Source organism: Doryrhamphus excisus, chromosome 8 (genome assembly GCF_030265055.1).
Source record: "Doryrhamphus excisus isolate RoL2022-K1 chromosome 8, RoL_Dexc_1.0, whole genome shotgun sequence".
NCBI lineage: Eukaryota > Metazoa > Chordata > Actinopteri > Syngnathiformes > Syngnathidae > Doryrhamphus > Doryrhamphus excisus.
This window is the reverse complement of record NC_080473.1, coordinates 2769842-2792067: the sequence shown is the minus strand read 5'-3', so window position 1 is coordinate 2792067 and position 22226 is coordinate 2769842. Positions and strand designations below refer to the sequence as shown.

Below are 22226 nucleotides of genomic sequence, written 5' to 3'. Positions count from 1 at the left end.
TTACATCGTGGAACTACTTACTCTTTGAAAACACCAGACAGACACGTCAGGGAGGGGTAACAGGAAGGTGTTTGCAGATGAAAACTGTCATCTACCTACCCTCGGCCATCTCTGTGTGGAGTTTGCATGTTCTCCCTGTGCATGCATGGGTTTTCTCCGGGTACTCCGGTTTCCTCCCACATTCCAACAACATGCTAGGTTAATTGGCGACTCCAAATTGTCCATAGGTATGAATGTGAGTGTGAATGGTTGTTTGTCTATATGTGCCCTGTGATTGGCTGGCCACCAGTCCAGGGTGTACCCCGCCTCTCGCCTGCTCGACTGCTGGGATAGGCTCCAGCACCCCTGGGACCCTTGTGAGGATAAGCAGTAAAAAATGAATGACTGAACTGTCACCTAGTGGTCCTTTTGTTGGCAATTAAAGTGTGTGTCTGTTGGCACACATCCAGTGTTTTGTCGGTATGTACTGTATAAGTCTGGGCTGAGCAAACGTCTTCCACCCAGGGGCCAATTTGGTATTTAGAACTCTGTAAAAATGCTAAAAGCTACCAAAGCACAAAGCTTTGTGTTATTAATACTTATTATCAACATTTCAGCTTTTTTTCATTAAATGATGCCTTTTTGCTCCATTTTATGTTCAATTTTATTTCAAAATGCCCCCCACACCGCACTTTGGGCAATACTGGGGTAAGTAGTCTATGTACAACATTATGTATAATCATGTCCTGTCTTTTACCTTTCTTTCAATAAAATACAGTGAAAATGTGCATATTTCAGACATAGCTGCTGATTAATCATGATTAATTAATTTGGAAACAGATTAATCTGACAAAAGTTTTTTTTTTAATCTGACAAAAAACAGCCCTAATTTCAGTATCTTCTACCTTCTCCCTCTCAAATGATCATAAAACAGATCACTAGGTGTCAGGAGGTGAAGGCAGAGCAGCAGGTCATGTGACAAGCATGTGGCCGACTGAGGACAACACAACTCATTGAACTTGAAGCCGCCGCATTCCTTCCTACACATCGTTTGGATTAAAACGCACTTGCCTGAAACTTTGACAAAGTGTTGTTTACAGTGAGAAGACTCAAGTTGACTTCACGCTTGATGAACGAGTTCTGCGCCGCACACGGTTTACCGCTACCACATACTAACCCTAACCCTAACCCTAACCCTAACCTCATTCAAGCACTCCTCAGCAGTGACGATGCATGGAGGCTTCATGCTGCAAAGAGAAGAATACAAAGGAGAGTCCACATGCACTGAGAGCACTAAAACAGGAAGTGTGGAGCACCAGTCTATCAGCAGCTGGAACACGCCTCCTCCCTCCATCCTCACCCCTGCCCTCCCCCCTCCTCCTCCTGTCTCAGTGTGCCGCAGCTTGCCGTCGCCGTGGATGTTAGTCAAGCAGATCTCAGCCTTTTCGTTCCTGTTTGGACAAAATAACACTTTGACTTTTGTTCCTCTGCAGGATTTGTTTGTTTTTGTTTGTGGAGGTGAGCAACAAACTCAATGTGAGTATAAAGCTTTTTTTCTTTCTTGGTCTATTTCTTATTTGTCTATTATCTGTGACATTACTGTGACAATGACACATATGGGCAAGTGGTAGATATTTGAGGCTCGGAATGGCAATATATGATCTGTGGAGGTACCACTCAGTCACCGCGTCCAAGCAAATGTACCACATTAATGACCTTTTCAAGGTCCAAAAAGATGCTAGAATGTTTCCAAATCGTAAAAGACAAATGTCAAGGAAAAAAAATACAACAATAACCCCTTACGATAACCTTAACCTAACCCATAGCTTCCAATAAAACCTGAAGGTATCTGTAATCCAAGCCTAACTGATAATTCAAACCCAACCTCAGCCCATTTCCGAATCCAAACAGCCCCAAACCTAAACCCATAACCCCTAAGTTCAAACAAAATGCTGAAATCAAATTTTTAAACAAACTAAGCCTAAGTCTAAACCAAACCCAACTCAACTCTAACCCCAAAACCAAACGCAACCCTAAATCTAACACTAACCTGAATCCAAAGCCATGTTCAAACAGAAACCTAAACCTACACCTAAACCCTAATCCCCAACCATAACCCCTAAATTCAAACTAATTGCTAAACTGAATCAAATGTTTTAACAAACTAAGCCTAACCCTAATCCAAACCCAACCCAACTCTAACCCCAAATTCAAACAGAAACCTAAACCTAACCCTAAAAACCCTAACCCTAACGGTTTGCACCAAACCCAGCACTAAACCTAATTCTACCCTGAATCCAAACTCAATTCTACACCTAACCTTACCCCAAATACAAACACAGTTCTAAACTGAACCAACGGTTTGGACCAAATCCAATCCCAAGTCTATACGTCACCCCTAAATCCAAACACAACCCCACCTATCCCTGATCCTTACCCAAACATAACCCTAAACCCTGAAACCATGTCCAGTTATACCCTCACCAAAACACAAACTCAAGTAACTCTACCCCTGATACGAACCTTCAGCCTAACCACATAACCACTAATCCGTCCACACACCCAACCCTACTTCTTTTATACGGTATTTGCTTAACTGGCAGCTCCTTGTGTGTGCGTACAAGATACGGCGTGTGTAGCACGATGTGTTCACGATGCGCCGTGTCAGGGAGCAACATGGATGGTGAAAGCCAGCACAGAGGACGCAGTGGTGGCGGGTGGTGAGAGTCACGTTAATAAAGTGACATCTGCTTGAAGGATAACTTCCTGCCATGGGGTCTTTGGTAAGAACGTGGGGAAGATGACTGTCGTTTGCGTGACTGAGCTCCGTCCGGGGGTTGCACACACGTGGTTGACAGCGTTGAAGCGAGTAGTCTGGGAATCTCCTGCTTGCTGCACAAATGTTTCCCGATGCTCCAGACAATCAACAATGGATCCAAAGTCCCTCCTCCAGAATTCCTTTTTCCTCATTTCTGGTTGTGAAAGTCACTGGACTATCTCTTCTGCTCAACTTTGTCCTCAAGGCGGTCTTTTTCTTGCCCCCCCACCCCATAACACACTTGTTAGAATGTCATGCTAAATGAAGAACACATTGCACTATCTGGGCGTGGAAGCCTCAGAATGATCCATCTAGAATTTTATTTGTGAAGATGAAAATGTTCCTTCCAACAATTTGGTTCTGGATCAGATGGTAAGGTTCCACCGTCAAAGTCCACTTGCAGAAAATGGTTTGTGAAACACTAGCTGTGACCTTGAAGCCAGACCGAGGTCTGCGGTCCACTAAGAGCTTTTTGCTAAATTTAACCTGCGGCTTCCTTATCAAGCAAACCTTCAGAAGAACACCATCACAGCTTCAGCCAAATGAAACACAGAGAGCGAGGGGATGACACCAAGAACGTGTACGTCACGCCACCGCAAAAAGAATGGAAGACTTTGGACAGGAAGTCAGCGGGACTGCGACTCCGTCTGTGTCCCAGACTTGATGGTTTTAGAAAAACAGAAGAGCTGACGTGGGGTTACAGGGAGCTGATTAAGAAAATATGACATATGAAAATATGAGAGAAAGAGAGAGAGAGATAATGGACGTTTTGGTTGAGGCGACTAAGCTACACTAAGAGCAAGACATAGAAGATGTAGAGTCGACATTGTGTCCTCGGAAGACGAGCGCCAAGGTGCACTTAAGAGCTGCTGTGGTTTGCTAATAACGGTGATTAAGAACAGCTGATGAGGGTCAACACCCACTAACAACCACACCGGTCATGTGACGCTGTCTTCTTTGTCCTTTGTCTTTTTGTGAACTGTGACGACCTCCAGCAAAATGGAGAAGAAACACAAATAATTCCCTAAAAATGACTCTTTTTGATACTCGATTTTCAAGCCAAACGAAGCCAAAATGCTTGTTTTACTAGAACATGCTGGTATCCTCAACTCATGTTTTGGATTAGAATCGGATGATTTTCCGTAAAAAGCAAGTAATCATCATATGTTGATCACAAAAGTTGATCGTTGCGGACTTGAGGATCCTGAGGATCCAATCCACACCTGTATTTTTGATCACTGCCTTGTCAAACCTATTTGTGTTCCGCTTCCCGTTGACCTTTCTTTACATGTTTTGCTTAGCGATGGCTGTTAATCTCTGCAGCTAGCTAGCTAGCTAGCTAGAAATAATCCACCTATCTTTTTCTTTTCTTCAGACTTGTCTTGTGACAATTCGTTTTTAAAGCAAACAAGCAATGTATTTAGTTTGAAGCTTCTTTTTGTCCCATGTAGAAGTGGCTATCACGTACATTGGGTACGTACTAACTTTTTCAAGTGTATATTGTTGTTATTATACTAATTATGTCTTATCCTCCAAACATTGTTTGCGTGTTGTTGTTGTTTCCTGAACTATTTGCTAGGAGCCCTTGGAATTGTTTAATGGCATCCCTGGCCACACATCATAAATTAATTGACAAATGTACACTTAATCCATGTGATCGGTATTGGACCATCTCACTCATGGATAATTGGATTCGGAATTGGCAGCGTAAAACCTTGATCGGAGTATTCCTAGTTTGAAGTTCTGTGTCGCTTGCCAGCTGATCACATGAAAACAATATCACATACATATTTATCGCTGGTGATTGGACTTTTGGTACTGATTCAGTACCATATGAGTATGGGGCTAGTATTGCCAATACTGATACTAATATAGTCGGATATACAGTATCTACAGTAACTCGTGTGGTTCAACCAGCCCCACCCCAGACTTGAACCAAGGTCATCTGAATGAGAGTCGAGAGCGCTAGCCGTCAAGCTAAAAACACAAAAGGACTGAGTGACTCTTACAGTGTCAGGGAGGATAGGTCCACAAAGCCACACTGCCTGGCACTTGTTACATATATAACAATTTGTAACAATATTTAAAATACAACAAAAAAATGTTATTTATAAAAATAAACATAGAAACAAATTGAAAAATATCTCACCGCACTAGTGGGGAGTTGATACAACTGGTGAGTGTATGTATGCCAGTAACAATCAAGTAAATCACCCATTTATGATTTAGTCTCAAGTCTTAAATCCTGTTCGGAATGGCATGTTTTCAAATATAATATGCAAATATCTTGCAGAGTGGAAAATATCCCTTTCCTAGCGATCAATCCCGAGTCTTAAGTCAAGTTTCAAGTAAAGATGTGTAAGTCCAAGTCAAGTCTCAAGTCAAGGCAAGGCAGGTGGAGCCAAGTCCAAAGTTATAGGCTTAAAATTTGAGTCCTTACAAGTAGTTTTTTTTCCACAGAAATGCAAGCCACACCCTTGTTGTTTTTTGATAATAGATGCATTCAATGAGGCCGATTCTATGGGAAAATTTGGTTTCTTGCTGGAAACGACTAAATAACGGTCACGTACCCTCTGGTAAAGTCTATTACTTGTGGCGTCCCACAGAGAACCCTTCTCAGACCTTTTTGGTATGCATGTGTGTGGATTAATACTAACATTTGTGTCTTCTGGCACACAGAACAGTACTTACATTGTCCCATTTGTAATTTCTACGTGAAGCGTTAATCAACACCCCCCCCCCCCCCCCCCCTCCACTCACGCATTATCATCTAACCAAGTTCACGTATCGCTGCTGTATTGTCCGTCTGTGGTTGGGCTGGATCGCATCTTTGTCGTACACCGCAGCAGGAAATTGAAGCAACAAAGGAGGAAGGGGAGACCGGGTGTCACTCAACACTTCAACCACAACACACGCGGCCAATCAGACAAGAAGAGGGCAAAACAGGAAGTGACACAGGAAGCTGCCGCGTACTGGCACTACTCAGCCAATATAATAATGCATTCAAGTGCTCACCTGTTTAACTCTGAATACTCATTAGAGCTCACACACAAGCAAACCGCCATGGTATTCATTAGTACTGTATGATTAACTGAACTAACTATGATTAACTGAAGTAAAATGATGATTATGATTATGATTGCGAATTTCATCTTTACATCTTCTAGCAAACAAGCGCACAGGTTGCGTAACCTTCCCTTCAGGTTCACATCTTTGTTTGAGGTGTGGCTGCCACGACGCCCCTCTCATGTTTAGCCTTCGCATCTACTGTATGTGTATGTGTGTGTGTGTGTGTGTGTGTGTGTGTGTGCATGTGTGTGTGTGAGATTGTGTGTGTGCGGCCACTCGAGTTACCTCCATCTGTTAACACACATTGTCTCCCTCGCTCTCTCACACACACGAACACAACCAGGGGGTGAAGGTTTTCTTAATCGAAAGTGCTAACATCACATGCTAACCTGCACTGGAAGAGACTACAAATACACACCCAGTCATGTGACCAAGGCTATATGTGACTGTGTGTGTGTCTTCCTGCTGAAACAAATCAGATGCTACAACAGAAATGCAAAGACCCTCTAGGGTGATATCATACATCATCTCGCACCCACACACGGACACACACAATTACGTGACGACAGCCAGATTGGATCGATAAAGCAGGGAGGTGACGTGCGCATTTAATGAAGTCGTTCATTTTGGGGTCAAGCTCTGTGAGATGTAACGAGGCGACCACTTAAGCGTGAAATGATCATCACCTTCAATTTACAACCTGCAAGCCAAAGGACCGCTTTCTTTCTTCTCCTCCTCCGCTCTTTCTTCTTTTTTATCAGCCATCACCATCTATAACGCAAACCATCATACTGTACAAGTTCACTGTAAGACTAATTAATTAGGGCTGTCGAATGACTCACATGTGTGAATGATTTTGAATGAATTAATCATGATTAATCACCATTGGGAACTCATTCATTCATTCATTTATTTTCTCCCGCTTTTTCCTCACGAGGGTCGCGGGCGTGCTGGAGCCTATCCCAGCTGTCTTCGGGCGAGAGGCGGGGTACACCCTGGACTGGTGGCCAGCCAATCACAGGGCACATATAGACAAACAACCAAACAACCATTCACTCATACCTATGGACAATTTGGAGTCGCCAATTAACCTAGCATGTTTTTGGAATGTGGGAGGAAACCGGAGTACCCGGAGAAAACCCACGCATGCACGGGGAGAACATGCAAACTCCACACAGAGATGACCAAGGGTGGAATTGAACCCTGGTCTCCTAGCTGTGAGGTCTGCGCGCTAACCACTCGACTGCCGTGCTGCCGTGGGAACTGTGTCTGAAAAACACCAATTTTGGCTATATTTTCTTAAATGGGATTATGCTTATTTTCGCCGCCCTTTGTATTGAGTTGTTGACTCCTATAGAGCAACTACACACAGAAAGTTTTCTAGATCTTCCAGAATCTGCACCTATTCCAGCTGTATTTCCTTGGATTTCCAAAATCACTAGCCATACTCAGCTTGTACAGCTTGTACCCGTTCACGCCCATATAGGGGTCTTCTTCTTTCTCTTTCGGCCTTTCCCTTCAGGGGTCGCCACAGCAAATCAACCGCCTCCATCTGAACATATCATAAGACTCATTGTGATGTCACAGTGAGTCGGTGTTAGAAGAAACTCTCTCAAACCGAATGGGCCTAAACTTCCGGGCTCACTTTGGCATCGTTTAACACAAGAATACAACATTATAATTATACATTCATAGGTCAGAAAAGTTGAAAAAGCATAATCGGTCAATTTTAACAGAGATAAATGACATGATAGGATTACGTACATTACAGAACATTTAAAGCAAGCTAAAAGATACTACACATGTCTGATAATCTATTTGCTGAACGCTAGTCTTTTTCATATTCATTCAAGTGTATTTTCTGGGATTTCCGATTTTCCAGGGAATTGTAGGAGATCAGATGCTTGGGCATCTCTGTGGGTTTTCTCCGGATATGCTCCTCCCACACTCCAAAAACATGCATGTGGGTTAATTGGCAACTCTGAATTGTCCTTAGCAACCAGTCCAGGATCTACCAAGTCAGCTGGGATAGGTACCAGCATACCCCCATGACCCTAATGGATGGATGGATGGATGGATGGAAGTGAGTGATAAGAATATTCACTTATTGTTTTGTCTTTGTGTTTATTTAGACCTCACATACATGCCTAATATGGAGACTCCAAATTGTCCATAGGTATGAATGTGAGTGTGAATGGTTGTTTGTCTATATGTGCCCTGTGATTGGCTGGCCACCAGTCCAGGGTGTACCCCGCCTCTCGCCCGAAGACAGCTGGGATAGGCTCCAGCACCCCCGCGGCCCTCGTGAGGATAAGCAGTAGAAAATGAATGAATACATGCCTCATAAAGATTTTCGGAGTGTCCCCGAATGCACCTCTCGGTTTTCTGGTGACAATGTGGAAGTGTCATTCCGAGGCTGAACAGGCTAGAGGCGTTAGTGATGGAAAACATGATTCATTTTACTAACTCGAGGTCCAGCCCCTCCCCTGACTTGTTTCGCGGATCCCTTGGCATGTTACATTTTCCATGGCTAGTAACGAGGTGAATAAGTAAACGAGTATGCCTGAGTCCTGATTCAGTATAAACCAGTTGGTTCATGTCTAAGCGCTGTGTTTGCGAGTTGGAGATACATGTTTTTTTTTGGAATTGCACTGCTTTTGATGAATTCAAACTAAAATAAAGTTACACAAGAAGGTCAGACTCTCCTCCGGCGTTAATTACAATAACCCTATTAACAATGTAACATTATGTTTATTAAGATGTGGAGACCTTATTGTATTGGTTTCATCAGTGGCTTTTGTGTGTAAGAGCTCCACTTCCTGCATGGACGTGCACGCAGGAAGTGACACACTGCAGTCCACCAGTGATGTCATCTTGTTTTCATTCCCAGTCTGAATTCCACAAATACCTGAAAATTATTCATACTAGCGAGCAGGACAGGAAGGAAGTGTGCAGTAAAGTTGAAATCCCAACTTTATTTCAAGCACAGAGCAAAGCACTCCCCTATGAATTATTCATAAAGCATAGCGCCACTTATAAATATTAGTGTTGTTGTTTTTCTGCTGGTAATGAGAATTAAGACATGGAAGTGGGCGTTTGTTTGCATGCGCGTGTGCACTCAACATGCTGTCAGTGTGGGCCGTGCACGCCCCCGCCAGCCACATTAGAGCAAAGTCAAATACTGCACATAGAAGCACGCTTAAAGAGACATTTTCCCATATGTACCACCTGCCATACATCTGGCATGATGCAATTAACATCACATCACATCACTTCCTGGTTTGGTCACATGTTCCGAGCCTTGACTTTATAAACAGCGTTTTAGCCTCCGGGTGTAGCCTCCTCGCTCCTATTAAGTCCACCTGTGTCGCCGAGGAACAGTCTTTTATTCTTGACACAATGAGACAGTCGGGCTCCTCTGTGGCATAGTGAGTGACTTCCTGTTTCAGTTGTGTAACCCTGTCGGACTTCCTGCCTTTGTTGTGCTCCGCAGTCCAGTCAGCGTGAGCACCTGTGTCTGCTGGCTAGTGGCTGTTTATAGATAGTTCACATGCTCCGAGACCTTCCTAGAGTTCTTCTCATTTCTCCACTGACACAGGGGAGCGGCAGCCATCTTTGTTGTCTATTTCAGAATGCTAAGGAGTGGAAGGTTTGGCATTGTTATTAAAAATGACGACTACTTTTGAGGATCAAGAATTTGCTAAATGTGTATTTGAATATGTGCACAACTGCCTTGATGTCCTTTGGCATCAGATAAGACTCAAAAATAGTCCAGTGTTTACATTTACTGTTGGGTCAATGTAGCCTCTGCTGCCTCTGGTAAATTCATTGAATCCATTCCAGAAACCCAACAAATACATTTTCTGGAGAATAATTTAGATTTGCATGCAGAAAACCATGTTAAATAACAAATTATGAATGTATGGAACTATTCTTGATGCAGACGTCCAGTACATCCCAAAGAGCTCAATAGTGTTTCTCACATTCTTTATCAAATTGCTGTCACTTGCACCCTCCTTTGTCTCCATGGAGGATTATTTTATCAGCCACATTCTATGAAATATACAAGGTCAGTGAGTCAGCAACACATCAAGTGCACTTGATGTTGCTAAACTGTACAGTACAGGACACACCGACTAGTTTGTTACGTGCAATATTGTTGGAAAACCAAGTCAAAATGTTACCACCGTTTTTTTCAAGCATACCGAATCAAACAAAAACTGCACTTTTTTTTTTATTGTGCTAAATACTAAAGTACGAGGTCCAAACGGGTCCTGGGTTTGGTCATTCTTGCACAACAGTTGTGCTGACTGGATATACTTTGTCCAAACACAAGATCTACTTGAGTGGAAAAAAAATGTCAAAGCGGTCCAGATAGCATGACGGCTCAGGTAAATGCAGTTCTGGTGCCCAGTGAGACTAGATGGTCCGTGGATTTAAGGGGAAAAGGTAGGAGGTAGAATTGGCGTTGGCCCTAAGTGTCATGTGACTGCTTCAAAATGACACAGACAGTGTATGACGACCTGCTGAATGGACACATGGATTCAAGTTTTTATACAAAGCGATTTACTGAGCTCCATCTCTCTGTTACAGCTGTTCACAGGTAAAGTAGAGACGAAGCAGTGGGGCTGTGGAAAGGAGTCAACAAGAGACACTCACACATACACACACACACACACACACACACACACAGGCAGACCTCTGAAAGATTGATGAGGTCCTCTCAGGACCCACAAGGCCTGCTTTGGAGTCGATAAGGCGGCTTCTATTTCACCTCCATTCATCCCTCCTCCTCTTTTAATTGGACACGCCAGGACGAGGGGTGAGGCTGCAAAGCGCCACGGCGGATGATGACAAATTTAGGGCCCTTGGCGGCGAAGGACGGGAATCAGGAGCCATGAAAGGCCGCAAGAAGGACGCGTCGCTACGGGTGTGTAGCTCCACGTCGGAGAGCGGCGAGCCGGGCGACACCATGTTGTTGTTAAAGTGGCGGAGTAGCAGGGGGGCAGTGAAGCCACAGAGCTGAGAGTAGCTTAAAACACATACAGTACACACCCAGGACAATGTGCAACATCTCCTTCTGCAATGTGGACAGCAAGGTGGACCAGTACTTCCAGCCGGCGCTCTACATCATCGTCATCGTGCTGGGCCTCCCCACCAACTGCATGGCGTTGTGGGCTGCCTACATGCAGGTGAGGATGCTCCTGCAGTGTGCATGCCAGGCCACTGGGTGGTGCTTGTCAGGGAATTGTATCCAAGCCTGGTTCTGTCACTGAAGAAAAAAAATATTCCAATGGTGATTGTTTTGACAAAAGGTCAAAATTAAGAGATGAAATGAAAACAAAATTACGAGCTAAAAAGTCAAAATTATTTGGACCTAAGACGTTTTTCCCATAACTTCAAAAAAATGTTTCCCATAACTATGACTTTTTCTCTTCTAAATTTGACTTTTTAGCTCATAATTCTGATTTATCATTGGGATATTTTATCTTTCAGTCGCGGAAACGGGCTTCCATATGATGGAGTTAATCCATCCATCCATCCATTTTCTATGCCGCTTATCCTCATCCTCGTCATCTTTCTCTCCTCCGCCTTCATCTTCTCTTACCTCCGTCCAGGTACGCCAACACAACGAGCTAGGCATCTACCTGATCAACCTGTCGGTGGCGGACCTGCTGTACATCAGCACACTTCCTCTGTGGATCGACTACTTCCTGCAGCGTGATGACTGGATTCACGGCCAAGAGAGCTGCAAGCTCTTTGGTTTCATCTTCTACACCAACATCTACGTCAGTATCGCTTTCCTCTGCTGCATCTCTCTGGACAGATACCTGGCTGTGGCCTACCCCATGAGGTTTGTCAAGGTGCGACGCATCAAAACAGGTACGTCTCTTTAAGAAGCTAAAGCATTTATGCGGACAGAAAAGCTTTCTATTGCCCAAAATGTCTTGCTAAGATGAAGAATTAAGATTATTCCAACCTATCATTGATATGATATTGTCCATTCATGTAGACCAGGTGACCTATGAATGAATGTCATCTGTCTGTCTTTGGTTCCTCCTGCAGCCATCTTGGTCAGCGCCACGGTCTGGATCATCGAGATCGTGGCGAACTCTGCGCCGTTGTTCCACGATGAGCTCTTCCAAGGTCGCTTCAACCACACCTTCTGCTTTGAAAAGTACCCCATGCAGGACTGGGTGGCCGGGATGAACCTCTACAGGACCTTCCTGGGATTCCTGGCTCCGTGGACCGCCATGCTGGTGGCCTACCGTGGCATCCTGGTCGCCGTGCGTTGCAACGTGTCAACCGAGCAGCAGGAAAAAGCCAAAATCCAACGGCTGGCGTTAAGCCTGATTCTGATTGTGCTGTTCTGTTTCGGGCCATACCACGTTCTCCTCCTGGTGCGGAGCGTCATGTTTCTGAGGAAGCCGTGTGACTGCGGCTCAGAGGAGAGCTTGTTTGCGGCCTACCATGTCTCGCTGGCGCTCACCAGCCTCAACTGTGTCGCCGACCCCATTCTGTACTGCTTTGTCAACGAGGGGGCCAGGCACGACGTGGGCCGCGCTCTCTCGGCTTTGCTATCTGCGGCGTGCCACAGAGGCACCGACTCCTCGCCGTCGCATGCCGACATGCTCAACGGCGCTTCCGTGACCGTGGAAACTCCCTTAGCTGCAAAGAAGCAGCCGTGCGTTTACGCGGATGGCGGAAAAACCAGCAGCTACAAGACGGAACTGGTGGCACTGAAGGAGGAATGTCTGCAGATGAGCATCCTCAGGAAGTAAAGCCGTGGAAGGTGCCAGAACAAGCTTACCGATTGCAAGAAGAGGGCTTTGGACATTTGTCTGGTCTTGAATCCACTTAAGCCACACCCACTCGTATGGAGACCTTGCTTTGAAGCGTCTTGATTGCTTGTCTGTTTTATTTTTTCCAAGGAAAACACAAAGTCTGTAAGTTATTTCTTATGTTGTAAAGAATAAATGATATCTGGCACAAGATGGCTGAAATAGATGCGATGTAAGGTCCAACGTACCACATAAAAAGGGGAACCCACGTAGGTTGATCCCACTTCTGTCGCCAACCCGTCTACATCCAAGCGTCCAACATATTATTAATATTTAAAAAATGTGCGTGTGTGTGCTATTGTGACTTTTTCTATATAATTTAGTAGATAAACTGAATTTGAATTTGTAGATACACGCTTATCATAAGACAGAAGTTTATTTCTAATGCAGTGCGCGTGACTCATGACCAAGCACAGAAGGGTAAATGTAAATCACGTTTTCTGGCTACAGAATTTAAACATTTGCAAACGTATTCCTCCCACCACTGTGACCAATGTGACCCAGAATCCTTTTTTTTTTCCACATCATGTGTCATGTTGTAATCCGAGAAAAAGTGCCATCCACCACCACTGAAAACTGCAAACACGATAAAAAGCAAATCACATTATCACAAATGCCCTCCCCATTTTCAGCATCTTCAAATGGTCAAACACCTAACACCCCCCACGGAGAGCCACACATAATGGTTCCGATCCATTCTAGTGTGTGAATTATGTTGTGAGGGAATAAAAACATCATGAACCCTGAGGCGTAAGGACTACTTCCTGGGATGGTCCCCGTGGTGATGAGCGAGCCGTGTCAATGTAAGGTCTGTTAATCGGACCGTTTGCACATTCAGTAGAGGACGTCAGTGTGATCCGCTGCAGTCAGGATCGTTTGAATCCGAGCTGCTTCAAATCATCATCATCACTTCTGTCGACTGTGTCTATTTTATGATCATACTGTATGTTACATTAATTCCGATACTGTCATTTTGTCTCGTTGGCAAAGAGACTATTCAGTAAAATGTTCTTTGTTTCGGTTTACAACCCTCAGTAGGAAAACTTTCTCACGGTACCCAGACGGGTCGGACGCAGAACAAACAAACTGCAGCAGTAAAGAATACGGTGGACGTGACTTTTCATGTTTATCTTACCCCCCGCAATATGGCCGCCTGCGGAGCATGGACGCCATGATGGGAAGGAGATCAAATTACAACCAAACAATTGTTATCTAATTACTGGAATGAACTGCTGTACACAGCTTAGATTGAGTGAACAACTTGATAATGTCCCATATCCTGTCATTAAAGCAAATGTGTCTCTCCACAAAGTTCAATGTGGAATAACACAACGTTGCTGGTGGATGTTTAAATATCTTTAAATGGGAACTTTTGGGGGAATTTTGCCCATCATTACCAATCCTTATGTGAAACATGAACACATCTTTATTTCCCTTTTCTGTGCATTTCTGTGCTAGGTATGCACTCTTCCGTCTGTGAATGATGCTGTGGCGAGCTGTTGTTAGTTACTTAGTATCAATGCACCAAGGAAAAAGTTTTGGTTGTGTTGTAAATCATCAAAATATGGCAAGAAACTATTACATGTTATCATCACTGTACATGTTAATGCATGATCACATGCATGCATTTATCAAAGGATTTTTTAGAGGGTTTAGTCAAAATAGGTGTATACCAATGACTTCTATTGTAATTGACCTGAAAACAACTTGTTTTCTCGTGTTAGAATACACAGAAAAGGGGACAAATATGTGTTCATGTTTCACACATGGATTGGGAATGATGGGCAAAATTCCACAAAAGTACAGTTCCCCTTTAAAAGAATATTGAAAACAATCTGTATCTGAACAAAACCTGGCCCAATGGCGCCATCTTTTGTCTCAGAACCACCACGACACGTCCATCAACCAGAATAAAAAATTGTCATTTTATTACATCACTGGATATTTCGATTGAAGTGAATGAATGAATGAAATTATAATCGTTCCCGAGAACTTGCCTCTTAATGTTGGTTGTTCACACTGACGAAAAAACCCTCAACTGATTTCAATGAAATAGCAGCCAACACCCTGTGAGGCAAGGACAATTATTATTGTTATTTATGTAACATTTCATGTATACTTATTTTATTGTATGCATTTTACTCTTATATTTGTTATTTGTGTTTATCGAGTATTAGCTTTTTTTTACAATTAACTTAAATATGTTATGTATGCCTTCCTCCGTGTACAGCTATCGTTTTAGCGGGTTTTGTAAATAAAGTTGGATTGGATGTCGACCAACAAAAAAAACAATTTGCTGTCTGGTCTCCTTCATGTGGTTAGCAGTCGCGAACCAGTTGAAAACTAAAAAATTAAAATAAAAAATTTTAAAAGTAAAAAAATACTGCTACTTACTGGAGCAAAGTGGAACTCTGCTATTCTTGGTAACTTTATTAAAAACAGGACAGGTGATCAAAATGGTGTTTGCCGGGAACTCGTCCACTTCCTGTCCAGTGTTACGTTAGCCGCTAAGCTAGCAGAGCGCAACCGAACACTTTTAGTAGCTGCTGTTATTTGTAAACAGTTTTTTTTTTTTATCAATGCTTGCTACTTACTACTTACTAACCTACCTACTTACTAACTTTAAGTGGTGTTTTGTCTTACATGCCTTATATTGGATATTAGTCTGCTAATGTTGTGGCCTGTTAGTGAACAGTATATGAAATTTTTGAAATATTATTAATCGCGTGGCTCACAACCCATCTGACTCCTGATAGCTCTGTGTCCTTCTGTTGTACAAACGAGTAGAGAAAAAGCTTCACAAAATTGTCAACATCGGTACCAGGACGTCACAACAGATGTTTGTACTTTCAACAATTCATACTTTTCCACGTGTGGCACCATCATGTTCAAAAGCCATTTGCAGGTAAAGAACAAGGACACAATCAATGACAAGGGTGCACTCCTGAATAGTTTGATATGGACCTAGGAATTATTACTATATAGACTTATAGCATTGTAAAAACGGTAAGAAAGCAAGTTTTTAGGTATTCCAGTAATGACAGCGTTTCAAAAACTAATAACAAGCCAGGAAGGAAGTGTACCATCAAAATAAAACACAAAGTTAACTAGTAGTCCTGTGAAGAGAGCTGTGAAGCATACAAGCGTATGCAAGAGTCAGAACGATTGGTGAGTACGGTTAATTTGTACATGTTAGCACGTCTGCAGTTAACATTGAAAGTGCTCCTTGCCTCTCACGTACCCCCCTGGGGGGGTCGCCACTATTCGAGAAGCACTGGTATGTAGAAACACTTGAGGAATTGATAATTATTTGCCTGTTGAGTGGTTTTTAGAGTTTCTTGGACATTTGTTGCAGAGAGCAAGAATGCTGACGGTTAAATGTAAATCAAATCAAGACATGTTATTTCTTAATCATTATCAGTTTTAACAATTTGAACTAATAAACTCAACTGCTCTCTGCCATACACTGTCATAGTTAATAAAAGATAGGCCACACACAATCACAGGGCAGGTTGTTATGTTGCTGTCGCTCATTTCTTCTTTGTGACTTCATTGACATCATCCTTTCAATCTCACAGAGTGCTCCCCCGTCATCCTCCTCCATTGACTCTTCTATTGATCTTGAAGACGAAGCAGAGAGCAGGTCAGCGAGGAGGGCAATCATGCAAATGTGAAGCGGCGGAGGGAAGAAATGATGAAATTGTCCATGGGTGAGTTTGACTTGCGATTAGTGACAACGCTTGCGCTTCTACTGTATGATGACAACAACAATGCAAGGAGCACTACACGGTTGACTCTAAAACATCCTCACAATTAACATTGTGGCTCATTTCTTTGTCTTTTCTTGCCTTCATCGGCATAAGCTGTCTATCCAATGCTATATTCTCTATTCTTTTCTCTTTAAGCGGAAGGACCCAAGTCCATCAATATCATACTTTGATGCTCATCAAATACTTAACATACATACCAGCAGTTTAATTTCAGACTTTACAGGTGTATTTTTCTTATCTTAATTCCTCCCTCAAGTACATTTGACTTAAGAGGTTCCACCTTTCAACCATAGTGCTGCTGTTATGCTTGCCACCAACAGATGGCGCCATAGGCTGAACATCCCCCCACTGGAGCCTCTGCAGTGAGAGCTTCAGTGAATTTTAGCTGCTCATATGAAAATGTTTAATGCAAATTACAAAGTTTCATCATAACTTCGTACTCAGTACCATGCTGAAGAGCTGAGTGTAATATTTTGTCCTACAGCTTTTAAACTTTTCAACTCTTGTTAAAGCGTCTTCTTCTTCCACATTGCATAGACCGTGGCAGGTGACAAAACAGGAGCTCACAGAACCAAACCCCTGCAGAACATCTGCTGTTATATAGCCAGAGCCTCTTAAAAGACAGAAATACCGCCGGGGTCGTGTGATTTTACGGCTCATGGACCCACTTGACTTTTTCCACATGCTGCGAGCGTAGAAACATCTGGATGTAGCCATGAAAGCAGCTCAGACCCAAAGGTGCCGCTGTGCAGGCCCCATATGAGCTGCCACGTACTCCTTTCTAGAACTGTGCACTGGTTCGCCTCTGCATTCTCTCATGACTGTGTGAAATCTGTGTGTGCGTGTGTGCCCGCAGGCAATGTCACCTTGACTACAAGCTACAGGAGGCGATGAGGGCGCGCTGCATCTGTGCACTGGACAGAGGAGGGACTGATGGTGTTTGCTTGTGTGTCTGAGACTGTGCATGTGTGCGTGCACGTGTGAGCGACAAGCAGCCGGAGAGGAAGAGCGAGGAGGCTTCGTCGCTCTCGGGAAGATCACAGCGCCGGAGATTCCCTCTACAGATCCCAGCTGAGCCGCCCCCGAGATGTCAACGCACTCAGGTGAGTCACATGACCGCTGACATGGCTTCCTTGTCACTGGTCACACTGGACAACAGGGGCAGGTGTATTCATAGGTGACTGAATCAGAGGTAAGACTATAGTCTCTGAATTGTAATTGAGGACATTTGGGTCACTTTGGGGACCTTTTTTGTTCCCAGTACACAAAGTAAGGTCCATGACGGCATGCTTGGGGGAGTTTGCTGTGGAAGAACAGGCCGCTTATATCGTGGGAAATAAGAAAAGTTGCATACCAGTCACACAATCTAATGGCATCCGATACCAAGATAAGAAATCTGACTTGGGATTGAAATGGTCATAGAGGAATACTAATGTGTTTATTCTTGTACTTATACAACTCTAATACTTTTTTGTTGCTTTTTTTTGTTACGTCCGTGTAGCTTTTTGTTGTTTTATAATAATTGATGTGGAACAGTAGTGTCGATTGTACCTTAAAGAACACAAATGGACTCCTACTAAATTAGATACATGAGAAACAGTCCTCAGTGGAATGCAATACAGTTGTACGCCACTGGAAACTACCAATAATACACATATTATTCATGGAATACCTTCCTGACAGTGTCAATCAAAAGTGACCTTTATTATCTTTGTAACATGGATTGTTTGCATATCATTAGATTATTTACCTAATGCAGAGGCAAGGAGTATTTCGACATAAACCAGACATTAACTTGGTTCTTTCACATAAAAATGGTACAGGTCACAAAATGTCCTGTAGTTTGCGAAAAATCAGATATTTTTTAAAGGAAAACGTATCGAAGTTGTGGTTAACGAGAAGCCCCTGAAGGCACCGCGGAGGCTCAGGCCCTGTGACGTCACCGCCCCTCCACCCAGTGAGAGGAGGGATGCTGTGAATACTGTGAAGGCAAAGACTGCAGCATCTTCAGCCAGAGAAGCAGTCAACGTCTCCTTCTCCCTCCGCCGCCCTCGTCGCCCACCACGGGGTGTCTGCGCGCTCCTGACACCACGCACGCTCCTCGCACGAACGCGCACGATCCTTTTTTTCATCCGCTTCACCTTCTCGTCTTCATCGTTTTTCTTTGCTGGGATTGGATTCATTACGCGGAGGCTGGCAGGCAGCAGAGGCGCGACCCCGCACCTCGCACCTTGTTGTGTACGTGCGTGCGCAGCGCAATGACACGCGCTTGATGGAAGACTGACGCCTCGTGCACGCGCCTCACCAGCCTGCCTCTCCTCTCCTGGAATCTTCTGCTTCTCCCTCCCTCGCTCCCTCACCCGCGCGCACAGCATCTCCCGTACTCGTGCGCGACCCCCACACAGCTTTGTGTCTTTGCCTATTGCGGACACGCGCGCGCCACCCCTCCGAGGACTCGCCCGCGCGGCCACGCTGCGTCAAGAGCGCCAGAGCAGAGCAAAGGGAAGGGGGGATTTAAGCATCCGAGAGCAAACATGATGGCCGGCGGAGCAGTGCAGCAGAACGGCCTCTTCGCCACCCCCCACCACCACAACCAGCAGCCCCACATGGAGGCCGACCCTCCGGACTCGCGCAAAAGACCCCTGGAGACCCCCACCGAGGCCAGCAGCACCAAGCGCACCAACACGGGAGGTAAGAGATGCGGGGGAGGTCTTGGTGATCTGGGAGGGGGGTGCTTTGGTTCCGAGCCGTGTTGTTGGGCCCACAGGCGGCCACGCAGGAAGCAGGTTGATGCGCCTCCTGACGTTTTATTGTTATTCGTTATTGCTGAGCCTTCAACGCGCTTAATGGAGCGTTTTTATTCGAGTGTGCGCGTCGTGCGTGATGCTAATGAAACAATGAGACGACGGGATGGAGGCAAGCAGCCCGTTAGCCTGGCCTCTAACTCGGCTGTTTTTTTAACTAAGCTCCACACTGAGGAAGAACGAGGACGTAAACAAGTGAAATCCGGATGCGGCTGGTGCGTGAAGGCATCATGACCTTGTGATAATCTCACACATCAGCCATCACCGCACACGCACACGCGGATAAACAAGCAGTGCACGCTCATTATTATTATTATTACCAAGATGTTGTCATGGCAATCACCATACTTTTTTTTTGTTTACATGCTGTCATGCATCCCATCACAGCATTCCAACCATCAGGAGCCTCATGCACGCCATCATGGACAACACAGACACAGTGGAGCTTATTTATTGTCATACTACTACACTAGATAACATGATAAATGCATGTGTTAAACAGCTAATGTGGGTTTTTCAAGTCTTCTTTGTGACTTATGTGTGTCTAAATGATATATGCAGAGTAAGTAAATACAGCACGCAGCTCTACTTAAAACGACTCTAATTTTGTGATGAATGCCCCTTTTGAATTAAGCATTATGAAATCTAAAAATCTTAACATTTAGGTTGCTGATCAGGTCAACAAAAAGCTATAGTCTGTGTGAAATTAATTTTGGTATGGATGTACAGGTATTCAGAAGTCTAAATAGTAAGTACACAAAAACAAAACCTAACTTTAGGCTACACGTTAAACTGTTTGTTTTGTATTATTATTTTTTTTTGACATTCCAAGGGATTTAAAGCCATTAAATCTGTGCTGCATCAAAACATCTCTGATGTCTTTGCAGAGGTCTGGGTGACCTACTTGCATGGAAGACCATCAGGGAACGTCTGCAGCCTCAGCTTTGATTAGCCACTTCAATCAGTGCGCTTTTTAATAGTCACTTCAACCACTGATATTCCCGTCACTGGCTGTAGTCATTGGCTTTAAGTTGGTAACGTTTAGGTTAGTACTGTTTACATCAGCACTGTTTCACAGTACTGTCATTTCTAAGCAGTAGCCTTTAAGTCAGTACAGTTTTATTAGAGAGTCAGCGCTGTTTGTCAATAGTGTTTAAGAAGTCATCAGTACTGTTGACATTCGTCCTGTACTGTAGGTCACTGATTTTTAAGTCAATACTGTCTGTCAGTCTTCAGTTCTACTTAAGTCAATACTGTTTAAGTCGGTGCTGTTTAAGTCAGAACAGTACTGTTTGACTTAAGTCGGTACTAATTAAGTCCATATTGTTTGTCATTTTGAAGTAGTAGTGTGTAAGTCAGAACAAGTCAGTACTGTTTGATTTTAGTCAGTACTAATTAAGTCCATACTGTTTCAGTCATTTTGAAGTAGCAGTGTTGAAGTCAGTACTATGTCAGCCATTCTTAAGTAGTAGCATTTAAGTGAGAACAAGTCAGTGCTGTTTAAGTCGCTGATGTTTAAGTCAGCATTGTTTGCCGGCACTGTTAAAATCAACGCTGCTTACTGATGTAGTATCATTAGCAGTATTTTGATTAGTGAGTGAAGTGAGATTGTGATCTGATGTTTAACTGCAGCTTCGTGCTGCACGTAAAAGCCCCCCCGTACTCCCCCCATTCCCTACGGGCTGATGAGTGCAGCAGGCATTTAGACAAATGAAAAGGTGATGATGGTGATGATGAGCAGCAACTGAGCTGCCTCAGCCAGCAGACTCAAAGTTTTGTTTGTTTGTTTTTGTTTTGACTTTTTCCTGATTACAGAGTCGCCACAGCGGATCTTTTTGATCCGCATACTGATTTTTGGCTTGAGCTGAAAGTGAAAGTGTTTAAAATGTATTTGAGTAACAACCCAATGTGAATGATATAAAATAATGAATGAACTAGATAAGATATTTGGACAACATGGAGTTTTGTGCTCCTATTGGTTGTTTCTCTGAACCATTAGTTGACGCCACACAACCCTCCCACCCCGTCCCCCCCTGTGCTTCCTCTCTCTGTAGTGGCCTTCCTGCAGCCTCTTTTTGAAAGTGAAGGCATTGTTTTCCCACACCAAGAAACTGAGAGCCATGGTAAGACACCTTCTACCTGTTTCTATTTATAACCTTTGACCTTTTTCAATGCAGGAGCCATGTGGCACACTTAAATAAGAACCCACTACATACATACACTAATGCTGTTTCTATTGTATCCATAGCATCCATTTCCATGTCTTGCTTTTCCTCACGCTACCAAGCTGACGAGTCCTCATGACCTTTGACCTCATGACCAGCCATGTCATTATTTGGGTTTGCTGCTTTTTGAAAATATATATTTTTTTCATCTTTGAACCGTTACCTCAGCCAAGGAGTTGTGTTGTCATCGTAGTTTTTGTGCGAATAAATACCACGCTGTAATTTTTAGTCGGTAGTTGGAGTACCGGACTAGAATTACGAACGCATCGTAAAGCCTGGGCTATACTTCTGCAACGTCAACTGCATAGTCACTGATGCCTTCTTGGTCCTTTCCTAGTGTTTCCTCAGGGTTAAGCACATGACCTGCAATTTTCTGTTGAAACATTAGGGGCGCTCTTTTCTGGTGAGTCAAATCGGTGAGCAACCATGGCACACGTGGCGTATTTATTACCTTGTTAGTTTCCTTTGTTGGGAGCTAATAATGGCAATTCAAGAGTGACCGAGTGTTATTGGAGTTACAGCAGTCGCTTTTATTGCAAATATTGATCCGGTATCGGAGGAGAAGGGTGGGCTCCATGCCCTCCGAACAAGTTGTTTACACACAGGAAACTATGTTGGACGAGCCGACCAATCACAGCCTTTATAGTCTGCAAGCCGTGCACCATACATAATCCAGGTTTAAATGAAACAAGCTAAAACTAATCTCATGTATAGGCCAG

General features: G+C 43.8%; 2 protein-coding genes across 6 annotated transcripts in view; both read left to right on the top strand.

Moving 5' to 3' along the window:
- The first annotated feature begins 1378 nt into the window (after positions 1-1378).
- On the top strand, positions 1379-14947 carry gpr4 (G protein-coupled receptor 4). Of its 3 annotated transcripts, none has more exons than XM_058080894.1 (4): positions 1379-1515; positions 10460-11058; positions 11485-11749; positions 11933-14947. In XM_058080894.1, exons 2-4 carry the CDS (start codon positions 10930-10932, stop codon positions 12646-12648), a joined length of 1110 nt encoding a protein of 369 aa, XP_057936877.1. In that variant the 5' UTR covers positions 1379-1515; positions 10460-10929; the 3' UTR covers positions 12649-14947. The 3 variants fall into 3 exon arrangements, with proteins under 3 accessions (XP_057936877.1, XP_057936878.1, XP_057936876.1); XM_058080895.1 differs by lacking the exon at positions 1379-1515 and adding an exon at positions 9167-9294; XM_058080893.1 differs by lacking the exon at positions 1379-1515 and adding an exon at positions 9312-9515.
- Positions 14948-15294: 347 nt separating this feature from the next.
- nova2 (NOVA alternative splicing regulator 2) overlaps positions 15295-22226 on the top strand; it is a 47244-nt gene continuing 40312 nt past the window's right edge. The window contains exons 1-4 of one of the 3 annotated variants that reach the window (XM_058079051.1): positions 15295-15613; positions 16287-16418; positions 17335-17581; positions 21337-21405. In XM_058079051.1, coding sequence (XP_057935034.1) covers positions 17566-17581; positions 21337-21405 — 85 coding nt within the window. In that variant the 5' untranslated portion in view covers positions 15295-15613; positions 16287-16418; positions 17335-17565. Of the gene's footprint in view, positions 15614-16286; positions 16419-17334; positions 17582-18433; positions 19170-21336; positions 21406-22226 lie in introns of those variants that run through there. The other 2 variants (XM_058079049.1, XM_058079050.1) reach the window with 2 other exon arrangements.

Bases quoted from the DNA above. Each gene is read 5' to 3' on its own strand.
- gpr4 (XM_058080894.1), top strand. From the start codon at position 10,930: ATGTGCAACATCTCCTTCTGCAATGTGGACAGCAAGGTGGACCAGTAC. The intron at 11,059-11,484 runs GTGAGGATGCTC...ACCTCCGTCCAG, and splicing joins TGTGGGCTGCCTACATGCAG to GTACGCCAACACAACGAGCT. The intron at 11,750-11,932 runs GTACGTCTCTTT...TTCCTCCTGCAG, and splicing joins GGTGCGACGCATCAAAACAG to CCATCTTGGTCAGCGCCACG.